Source organism: Bemisia tabaci, chromosome 9 (genome assembly GCF_918797505.1).
Source record: "Bemisia tabaci chromosome 9, PGI_BMITA_v3".
NCBI classification, from domain to species: domain Eukaryota; kingdom Metazoa; phylum Arthropoda; class Insecta; order Hemiptera; family Aleyrodidae; genus Bemisia; species Bemisia tabaci.
The window spans coordinates 8,555,751-8,567,499 of NC_092801.1; the positions used below are offsets into that span (position 1 = coordinate 8,555,751).

The 11,749-nt window shown below is 38.7% G+C and overlaps 2 protein-coding genes across 5 annotated transcripts in view; both read right to left on the minus strand.

Moving 5' to 3' along the window:
• Positions 1 to 9,141, minus strand: part of nSMase (neutral sphingomyelinase) — a 28,146-nt gene extending 19,005 nt beyond the window's left edge. The window contains exons 1-4 of one of the 4 annotated variants that reach the window (XM_019043381.2): positions 8,869 to 9,141; positions 5,288 to 5,372; positions 4,262 to 4,402; positions 2,229 to 2,363 (exon numbers count right to left, since the gene is read on the minus strand). In XM_019043381.2, the coding sequence (XP_018898926.2) occupies positions 2,229 to 2,302 (74 nt within the window). In that variant the 5' untranslated portion in view covers positions 2,303 to 2,363; positions 4,262 to 4,402; positions 5,288 to 5,372; positions 8,869 to 9,141. The remainder of the gene's footprint in view (positions 1 to 2,228; positions 2,364 to 4,261; positions 4,403 to 5,287; positions 5,373 to 8,868) is intronic. The other 3 variants (XM_019043382.2, XM_019043383.2, XM_019043384.2) reach the window with 3 other exon arrangements.
• Positions 5,540 to 8,869, minus strand: Srp54 (splicing regulatory protein 54). Its single transcript, XM_019043380.2, has one exon. It carries the CDS (start codon positions 8,805 to 8,807, stop codon positions 6,921 to 6,923), a length of 1,887 nt encoding a protein of 628 aa, XP_018898925.2. The 5' UTR covers positions 8,808 to 8,869; the 3' UTR covers positions 5,540 to 6,920.
• Positions 9,142 to 11,749: the final 2,608 nt, after the last annotated feature.

Consider the following 11,749-nt stretch of genomic DNA (forward strand, 5'->3'; position numbering starts at 1 on the left):
TAACTTCACACAATTCAAGTAATTACTTGACAGGCTTATTTTTAAAAACATTTGAATGTTACGAATTACACGTTCAAAAGAGCAATAAACCACAGGACCCTGTCCTTCTACAGCCGTTCAGGGATTTTGTACTCTCTCATTAAATTTAAAACTCTCTGTTGCCATCCTTTCATTCGACGGTATCTTCTTTAGTAGCTTTTCTGCCCAGCAAAAAGTGTGCAAAAACATTGTAACAACGCCCTGTCTCAAAAATAGTATTGCTATGACATTATGACGTTTTTATTGTACCATCATATTTTGCCAGGCGTGTTTTCTGTCATGTCTCTTCTGATAATTAATTTTTTTTTTTTTTTTTGGAAGTTTACAGATGCTGTAAGTTTTGAAAGAATGCTCGTGAGGAAAAAACAGCACTACTGCCTATGTAATTTGTCGCCCCTCTGACGTAAGGGCGTATCTTGATTTCCACAAAAGCCCTGTTGTCCATTTAATTCCATGCTTTCCAGGGCTGGGGTGAAAATGATGATATGCCTGTACATCAGAGCTAGCAACAAGTTACGGCGGCAAATTTTGAGAAAAAAAGGAAATCCAACAGGCTTGGAAAATATATACTCCTTGTATTCATTTTATGGTGATTCGATGGACGCCATATTTTGTGTCAGAACGGTATGAGATATATGGCATCAATTGGTTCCATTTTTTCAGCTACTCGTAATTTTTCTCCAATTTTGAGATCGCAATTCTGTTGTCAGGAAACTAAAGCACTCACTTATCGATTTTAACAAAGAAATTCAACATAATAAAGGCGTGGTTTTTTTAGAGAGAAAATATCGTATTCGAGTGCAGTTTCGATATCAGTATCGAATGCGATGTTTTCTCTCTAAAAAAACCACACCTTTATTACGTTGAATTTCTTTGTTAAAATTGGTAAGTGAGTGCTTTAGTCTCCTGACAACAGAATTGCGATCTCAAAATTGGAGAAAAATGACGAGTAGCTGAAAAAATGGAACCAATTGATGCGATATATCGCATGCCGTCCTGACACAAAATGTGGCGTCCATCGAATCACCTTAAACCATCAAAAGTTATGGTTAAGCTATTGATGAGCATTATTTCCAAGGTCTCATTCCTTGATTTATCCTCATCCATTAATCTGATGAAAAAGGGAAAATTTCCAAGGTTTCATTCCTTGATTTATCCTCATCCATTAATCTGATGAAAAAGGGAAAAATTTAGTGGATACTTACCACAAATTAGAAAAGAACAGTGTACAACTGTAACCTAAGATGTGTGAGCTCTTCTTCTGTTGACACACACCTAACTTACGTTCATCATGAACTGACTGGGTTAAATTTTACAGCACTACCTTTTGATGTACCTTTTTAATGTAAAATAAATTCTTCTCCCTATCAACCTTTGTAATATCTGCTTACCTCAACAAAAAAAAAGTCATTACGCCTTTGACGAGAGTCAAAATATTTTTTTAAATATGAAAATGCTAATTGCTTGAAGGTACCTAAACGAGGGCCCAATGAAAAATGATAAAAATTTGGAGGTTTGGGCTTCTTGATTAAATTAATGTAAGGAATGCAAATGCAGCCTAATAGGCTAAGCATTCACAACAAGTCAGGGGGAAAGAATCCTTTGCCTCCAAGAACTAGAAATTTGAATAATTTTCCAACTAGGTACGGCTTGAGAAGGACGATTCTGATCATAGTAAAAGACCCAAAAATTAACAGTTCTAGAGCTTAATGAATTATGCATTATTGATGCATTTATGAGCAGTATTGAGGAAAAAAACTTCAGATTTTGAGGAGAGGTCAGCTGACATTTGCAGTCGATTCCCCTTCAAACGGAAATATAGTGTCTTTTACCCAAATTCTAATTACTCGCTAGTCTAAAAATTGAGCCATCTGAAGTTAAGGGCTCTTTTCCTATGACTAATCATCAAGTATTAAAGACTCATAATTGCTGTCTGTCAGGTTATTCTTGCCTGTTCAGTGTTTGAAACATCGTTGACGCTGAGAATATTTCCAGGAACACTCTCTTCCATCGGCGACTGTGCAGAAAAAATTTTGCTCACTTTTCTACCATTCTTGTTATTGGTCAAATTTTTAGTATCTCTTAGAGGGAATTTCGAGGAGGATACAAATATTAGATAGTGGAAGTGGAATTAATTTAATTTGCAGTTAAACCCTGCGACATTCTGAGTAATGAGAAGAAAGACCTACCAACAGTTTAACGAAAAGACAGTGATAGTTGTGGAGTTAGAATCTTTGGAGGATAGCTGATCGCAGGTGGTCATCTTAACATTCAATTTCAAGTCCTTCTCTGATGACACATTTGATACAACTCTGAGTTAGTGTCTAAAAAACACAAAACCAAAAAGTGTCATTAGTCTGTAGTCTAGAGGGTTTTTATTTTCATTCGGTAGACTTGGAGAATTTGTTGACACAGAAATAAGCATACAGTGAAAAAAAAAGTAGCTTGGATCAAGCATGATGATTCTTGAATTTGCCGCCAAGAATTGTTTTTATCTTGCTTTAAGCTGACTTTTTCTTGATACAAGACAAATGAGACATGGGTTAAGCAAAAAAGTAGCTTGTATTAACCAGAAAAATTCTTGATTTAAGAAGAAATACTTCTTGGCTGCAAATTTAAGATTCTTTTTTTTTCAGTGTACAGTAATGCCCTGATTATCTGGCAGCTTGTGACAAGGGCGCGTCGGATATAAAAAAAGTCTGATACTTGAAACCACCATATTAGACTGAAAAAATGCCATTTCAGGCTGTTGGTGACCAAAAAATATAAGCTTGGTCACTTTTCTATCATATTCGCAAAACATAGTCAATTAATTGGGAGAGAAAAAAAATATATAACCAGACCACTCATGTAATCAATTTTTGGCCAAAAAAAACTGGTTTCTGTTGTGTCAGCTTCCTTGCTTTCGATCGATACCAAACTTACTTTTGACGATGTCAGATAATCGGGGCATTCCTGCACTTAGTCTAACCTTTCTGCATTCTAGCTGTAAGAATGGCTGCAAATGATATTCATGGCAAACTGATTTCTGAGACAGTAGGTACCTACATAGCGCTAATTTAGATTGCATGAACTGAAATTCAAAGAATTCATAAAAATTGAGTTCCTAGCGTTTTTTCTGCAGGACCAGACAAGTTTTCTTGCAAGTCTCTTTCATATGAGACACTAGTGGATTCTCAAAATAAGTATATGACTTATTAAGTATGCTGCCTCTAAAACTGATCCTAGTTTAATTCTCCAAGTTTTTGAGGCTACAAAATCAAATCACTCTTTTTGACAGTGAAACTGCAAAAACGCATTTCATTGAGAAAAATCTCAAATGTTTTCAAATTCTCAGATCCAAAATTTTTTCATCGAAGGAGAACAATCCAATATTATAATTTTTACAGAATATTCTTCACGCAGGGAGGGAAGATCAAGTTATGTTTTAAGAAACGATGTTTAGTGCTTTTCCAATTGGAAAATAAATTAAGACAGGATGTCTTTAAAGTCATACAGCAAGTTATGCATTCCTGCAGTTTCACCGTATTCATGCTTTGAAGATACGTGGTGCCTTCACTTGGCCTTGGGTAAGTAGTACGTCAGCAGTGGCGTGGCGTCCTTTGCAATACATCTATTGATCTGCCATTTAGACCTGTGGAAAAGAATCGATAAATAGGGTGTTCGCAACGAACACATCGATAATCGATTCTTACCATAGGTTTAAATGGGGAAATAACGATAATCGATCATTCACGCCTCACCACTGTAAGTCAGGCATGGTATCGCAACATTTTCAGAAAGCAATAACAACCTCTATCCAGACACTGAAGAGAGCCCACATGCTTTTAATTCCTCCTTCGCAAGGACCTCTGGTCTATTTATTAAGCAGGAGTGCACAGAATAAGGGACCGTGAATGATATTACTTAAAAGATTTACTTGGGGAAACTTAAGATTTTTTGTTCGTTTTTTCCCGCCCTTCCTTTTTCATTATTCGAAAGCTTGTTTTTTTTTTGGGGGGGGGGGGGCGGTCATACAATGAGGAAACAGTAAGCTGGACTGACTTTCGATTTCTAAATAGTGGGTAGATACTTTCAAGTGCTCTTCAAAATTCTCTAAAAAATTATATGTATGAAGCCTCACGCTCTCAAAAAACTGGGGAAAACAATATTACTTGCACTCCTGCTGGGCACATAATGTTCTCTTATCTCATAACAAACTTTCCAGTTCATTTTTACGTACAAGATGGGATGATCAGGCACACTGAAATGATGGACGGAAATCAACTGCGAGGGCTCTTCCAGTGATCAAGAAACATTGTGACTTATATTTCCAAGGAAGTTTGTCATAGGTAATCTTTATTCCAATCAGAGATGCTGGTACCTGACAACAGAAAAAATTGAGACTTTAGAACGGCCCTCTTGCTTTTATACTCAGTTCTAAACCCACATTTGCCAAGATCAAAAATGTTATTTTGGAGGTCAAAGTGCGAAACCACATATCTTAATTTGCAACGCTGTAGACTTCCTGTCATACCGTACTTTTTCTTGGTCAACTTAGGAAAATTAGTCAACGTATTTCCTTGAAAACTGCCTTGATTTTTTCTCGAAATTGGCAGAATATTCAACAGAAATTTCAAGCTAAGAAGTTGTCTTGTTTCTCTTCGAAAACATATAATTGGAGCAGGAATTTTGAAACACCGCATCGGACATTCGTGGTTTTGCACTTCGGGTATTGAAATCTTTGAAGGTTTTAAACATTTGCTAGTTGATTTCAAGGAGAATACCTACACCTTTACTCCAAAAATTCTGTTGAGATCCTGGGCCTGACAAAAGAGGATTGCTTCTTCGTTTAAGATGCTACAGGATTGTTAAAAATATTGGGCCAAGGTAAAAAAATGTGAGAGAATGGAAATTTAATTGCAGTTTTCATGATTTTAAAACATTTTCAACAAAAATTTGGCACTGAAGTTGAACGATGCAACTGTTTCCTCATAAAATAAGAGGTTGCTGGTAAAAATTTTGAGATGGTATTTGGAGAAGGGTCATGGCTCTAGTCTACATTTTTACAAAAGTTCTTGATCAAATGAAAGTTTACCATTGAAGCTCGTTTAAACTGGCTATTATTTGTGATAAATAGTGAAAAACAAATGCCACTGAGCTGAGGTCAAGTAATTTTTCAAAAAAGATGATTCCAACTCAGGACCTTAAATGAACTTGATTTTATAACTTTTCAGTACTCTTGATGGAAGAAAAAAAGTGCTGTTACCTCCTAAATGCAGTGCTAACGATAACACACAGTCAGATCAGCCTTGAAGAGACGGGAGGCTTTCTGGCAACACAAAATTTATGAACTAAAAAAAAAAAAAAAAAAAAAAATGAGATGAGCAATAAAGAGGAGAAAAAGAAAGACTTAAAGGGGAAAGAAAAAAATGTGGTTGGCTCAAAAATTGAATTCTAAGTTTCCTAACTCTTAGGAAAACAGGGTAATAAAAGAGAGACTGAAGTAAATGCAGGTGGGTTTGCTGAGAAAAAAATTTATTGTTGTGAAATAACAAAACGTTCTTAAGACCCATTAATGACAAGTCATGTCTCATCTCTGATTACATATTCAAGAAATTCATTACACTTGTTAATGATGGTAAGCTATGTTCTTCAACTGCATTTGAATGCTAAATCTGGGAAGAAAGAGTTTACAATCATATTTTTTTTTTTCAGCCAACTTGAGGTTTGTTAGAATTTGCAACATCTGAAAATCTTAACAGATATTGAAGAATTCTTGATAGTCTGCAAGGAAAAATTCTAAAACAGCAAAAGTACTAAAATAAATTAAAAATACTATCAAAGTATGTCGCATTAACTTGTTGATCCCTGCTACATCGAAACAATTACTAGAATTGGGAACGATGGGATTTATGAAGGAATCTGTCTTGAGTTTCCAAGTTTAAGTTTCTTCTGGACTGATAAAACTTGGATTAACCCAGATGACATGGAACCAATATAATTATAGGCAAAGATATATTGAGAATGCCTGATACAGTTCTCTCATTGAGGCATTTGAAAGAAAACAAGAGGAAAATTTTTTTTGCAAGGAACCTAAGATTCTTAGAAAATCCTAGATAAAAATCGTTATTTTAACTTAAAAAACTAATTTCTTAAATCCAAAACAAAAAAAAGGTCAAGAGAATGTTAATGAAGCTTAGTCTAGCAACATTAATCTATGACGCTCACTAGAATGACCAAGGCGATGTCATATCGATAGCTTGAGTCAGGAAGTGTGTAAGTCTATAAACATTCCAAAATTACTGATTATGTTTCGTTTCTTTGAAAAGAGACTAACGATTTTAATTAATTAAAAGTTTTTGTGATTATAATTGAATGAATGAAGAAAATAAACAGAACGTTACAAGAAAAACTGTCGCTTGGTTTTCTTTTAAAAAAAATAAGACATCAGCGGGAGATATACCACGGTTCTACTGGAGGTATCCATCTTTTGACTATCGCCATCGATATTATAAGTCTTATTACCTACATTAGGCAACCCAAAGTGAATTACTATGTTGCTAAAAGTGATAAAATGGTGCTTGTTCAAAGGTTATAATTATTGAAAACTGTCAGACTTCAGAATATAGTATCACTTACATTCATGTAAAACTAGGAGCCTCATAATGAAATGCTGGAGAAAAATGAGGAGAAGGCAAAATGTTACATTATTTCATCAAATTTTCTTGACTCGGAAACTTTAATTTATCAGTGAAACTCAATGAACTTTAGGTTCTCGAAAGACAGCATAAAAAGAAATTTCATTTGTCAATGAACGATCAATCAACATTTATGGTTCAGAATTCAATGCCTCTTCTCTGGCGTGAACTTAAAAAAGACTCAGAAGAATTGAGTCTCATTTAAGAAGAAAAGGAACGGCTGCGACGCCGAGGTGAGGGTGATCGACTGGTACTCCTCCTAGCTGGGGATTTACTCGTACGCCTGGAAGAAGAGCGTGGTGAGCGACTTCTACCTGAAGAGCGATGACGAGAAGTGGATTTACTGCGATCACGGTCAGGTGTTGGACTACGGCGTCGCAATGATGTGCTTCTACCTCGTTCTACAGAAGTTGATCTACGACTGGGCGATTTAGAGCCTCTGGGACGATCTGCTGAGGTACTACGACGGCTTTTGATAGAGCCACTGCGATGACTTTTTGGAGAGATACTGCGCTCCTTGGCCTTAGATGTGCTGCGGCGTTTAGAGCCACTGCGAACAGGACTGCGAGAGCGCCGCCGAGGCGAAATAGAACCGCTCCTTCTTCTGGATACACTGCGTTTTTTAGAGGAAGAACGTTTCCCAGAAGGAGATCTTGTTTTACTGGTACGGGTGGGAGAGCGGGATCCACGCTTAGCAGGTGAACGGCTCGAGGATTTTCGCCGAGGAGTGAAGGACCGGCGACTGGGAGATGATGACTTTTTAGACTTATCTTTATCATCAGTAGTCTTATCTTTGTCACTGGACTTCTTGTCTTTCCTTTTATCATCATGTCTTGAAGACTTGGAATCTCGTTTCGAGTACTTGGATCTAGATCGGGACCTGGATCTTTTAGAGCGTGATTTGGAGCGAGAGTGTCTTCGATGATCACGAGTGGATTTTGATTTGCGATCCCTAGATCTTGATCGTTTGCGATCTCTAGAGCGAGAGCGACGGCGGTCACGGGACCTAGATCTGCGACGGTCACGAGAGCGAGATCTCCTGGATCTTGAGCGAGAGCGTTTTGATCTTGATCGAGATCGGCCATGTTTGCGAGAATGATGTCTTGATCTAGATCTACGAGACCGGGACCTAGACCTTCTGTGACGACGACTTCTATCGCGGGACCTTGATCTAGACCTGTGCCTGGATCTTGATCCACTTCTGCTTCGTTTCTTATCTTTTGATAAGATTCCAATGACTGGATCTATAGCAGCTGAAATCAAGCTTTGCGCCTCTTTAACTCTGGTCATAGCTTCCTCGATCTCACGCTGCGCTGCCTCATTACTTTTTGCCATAGGTTTGGTGATAGCTTGAGTAGCGTGGTGGACTTGGATCATTTTAGAGCCAACTTGGGCACCGTTTAATTTTAATGCGGGTATGATGCTGCTTTGCTCTGTGAATTCGACCAGGGCATAACGATTACTGTCATTGTCCCTGGAACAAAACTTCAGATACTTCACCTCGCCTGCATGTGCGAAGAAATCTATCAACTGCTCAGCAGTGTATGAATCATCAATGTTCATAACCATAACAGTGCGTCGAATTTCTTCGATTCTGCGGGAGTCAAAGGTCACCGGAAGAGGAGGATACAGGGGTAGACCGTTGGATACCAGCACCGGGTCATGAGTTACAATCATTTGATTAGGAGGAATACCCTCAATTTGGTTCGTGACGTGAGGCGGCAGTTTGGGATCAGATGGGTATAAACCTGGCACACCACTTGCTTGATGGGCAATATCTAATGCTCTGTACTCGTCGGGGATTTCCGATGAAGAATAGGGTGTGATGATCAGAGCGCGGTCAATGAAAACAGTGTTAGTGAGATGTTGCGCTACGCCTACGCTTATGGGGTCAGCATACTTGACGTAGCAAATCCTAGACTGAACAGGCACGACAGCATCTCGAACGGTTGGGTAGAGCCTAATGTCATCGATCTTACCGATGAAACCGAACAAAGTTTGCATTTTGTCTTTGGTGGCTTGAGGAGCTATGTTGGTGACCTGAATAATCCTAGACCCACTTGAGGGTTTGTCGTCACTCGCTGTCATTTTTCTCGTACCTGAACGACAATATTCACAGGAAATTAACGAATTAACTGGTGTTGAGTACCTGATAAAGCTTTCGTAGTTGAAGATGCGGGGGTTCCAGCACACGTTCACTCACGCAGATGGTCACTTCACGGATGTTAGGAGTGGAACGATCGCAAGTTTATATACTCAGTAATGTCAGCGCAATGAAACTACGATTTCAAACGACGGAACACGCTTTAGAACGTTCAAAAACGTTAAATTTGGTAGTTTGCACATGATGAGTCGTGTGCAATCATGGCCGGCGTTCGATGTCAGATTGTCAGGACTACGGACATGGTTGTCAGATAGTCGGAGAAAATCAATTTTAAAATAAGCGCCTTTCCGGTTTTTTGTAACAACTTGGCAACGTATACGTGGAGTGAACGGTTCTCAACGTTCACCATCTCCGATGAGTCATGGTGAGTGTTGCGAGAACGCCACCTGACGTCACTTTTTTGACGTTTTGACGTTCGCGCGTCAATTTGTTTTCTCCGCGTTGTCAAACAGCGAAAGAGAATAAAATTTATCAAAAGGTAGAAAAGAAAACCGAAGACGTTTGTTTCGGAGGAATCACCTTTAATTTGAATATTTAAGCGAAAAGAGAACCCTGCTGGCTTCTTTTCCCCTGATCATCAGGGGCTGTGTTCCATCAAAAAGGGACTTCTTCGTTACGTTTGATAGAAGAGGGGGAGCTGCGGGGGCGAAACTCGAATACCTACAAATTTTCAAATATACCGCTACCCTCATTAAGTAAGATATTGCTGGAGAATGAGAGAATGCAGAGAGAAATTTTTTTTATAATAATTAAGAGTCTCTTAAACTACCGCAGTTTCAGACACTTCATTGAAATCTTTAAAATATGTGTTGTTGGACCTACATAGATAGCTAGATACCCAGAAGAAAAAGTTGCTGAAATAACATCGCAGATCAGGGCCGGATAAAAAGGGGGTGGCCACATGGGCCGCGGCCCATGGCGGCAAATTTTGCAATTTTTTTAAATGTACGTAGGTATAAAAAAAAAATCGGATTCAGAAAAAAAAAAATAATCAATGAGAAAAGGGCACAAAATCTCTCTTTCCTGAGAGTATAGTAATTTCTTAATTTTGTCGTTTTCCGGTGATACCTACTAGAGACAGCATCTTCAATTAGTCGAGGTAAGAGAGCAGGAACTAAACACGCAATTTGGCCTGAGATGAAAAGGACAAGCCCTCGGCGCGGCGGTCGGCATGTACCACATGTTAGCGCCTACAAGACTGCATGAATACTTCACTCATTGCGTCAAACACAAAGCGCGCGGTCAGGAGCGCGAGCGGTTGGCGTGAAACGCATAGCGCCTACAAGACTGTAGGAATACTTCACGCATTGCGCCAAACACACAGCGATCAGCGCGGCGCGGCGCAGCAGCGGAAGTTAAAATTATTAAACCTCATTTATGTTTGTTCTTTCATAATTTTTTGGTTAATTTCTTATAGATGGAGGACTTTGTTCACACAGATATAGGTTTACGGAACTTAACTTTCCCGCAAAGTTCCGTGAAATTTTGCTAGTAGTGTTGACACGGCTTTCGCAAAAAATGTATCCAACATCGAGTAGGTAAACGCGTCTTATGCACCCCTCCCCCTCCGTCACGTTCACTTGATGGTTTTTATCAATGTTCCAAAACGAATGAGAAGGGGGCGGCAAAATACAGGCGGCCCATGCGGCAAGTAGGTAACTCCGGCTCTGTAGCCGATGTTAAAAATCTGCGCGACAACTCTTGAATGTTAATATGAATGCTAAGGTTAGCTTAGCTGGAATGTTACTTTAACAGCCACAGTGTCCATAGTAAGATTCAAGAGGTGACACGCAAACTTTAAACATCCAAAATTTCCCTTTTTTAAAAAATTCATGCAATGACAGCCCTAGCAGCCTTAGTCCGATCAAAAATTGAAGTTTTCTTTAAAAAGACACCCTGAGTTGATAGTGTCAATTGAAAAAAATGGAAAAAGAGCTTCTGGGCAGAAATTTATCTTGTGGCTTAAGGAATTTGGTTTTCTTATTAATTTTTGAGTTGTGACATCCCACTTCGATTTCTGTTTGATGTCAATTCCCAGAAACTTGACTAGCCCTACACTTTTCATCCCTGCAATGCTTAGAAGCTCATTGTTGTTAAGTCCTAGCAAAAAAACAAACATTTAGTTTTGTCTTCAGGCAATTGGTCAAGCTCAAGTGACACGGTCGAACTGGCATGCAATCAATATTGCACCAATTAGGTCAAAAATCTCAGCGGATTTTGAATTTTTAGCAAAACAAAGGACAATAGCCCCTGCACATAGGCCTAAATAATCATTCTACATCCAAAAATCGGCAAAATTCGGAGAAATGAAAGCAGAATGGAGTTTGGAAAAAAACCTTGCATACGATACAGAAATCGATTGCTGAATCGAATGCGAGGTTTTTTTCCAAACACCATTCTGCTTTCATCTCTCAGAATTTTGCCAATTTTTTAGTTTAGAATGATTCTTTAGGTTCATGCGCAGGGGCTATCGTCCTTCATTTTGAAAAAACTTCAAAATACGCGGAGATTTTTTACTTAAAAGATGCAATATATCGCATGCCGGTTCGACCACTTCTTTTGAGCTCGACGAATCACCTTCATTGAGGCTCAGTAAAGTATTCCTTTGCACGTTTTATTTCATCATGATGGGCACTGATAAGCTAGAAGATTAGGTTCAAATTATTTACTGACTGCCAACCTCCACTACAACAAAACTGAATCCCCTTTTAGCGAAAGTACACTTTCAACATGATATTCTGATATTGGCAGCAATGACCACCACGTTCGAAATTTAACCTCCTGAGGTAGAGCACGAGATATGTAAATGGGTGCAAACGTTGGTCACATGTTATCAAACCTTTGAGCTTAATTCTTGACTATTGGC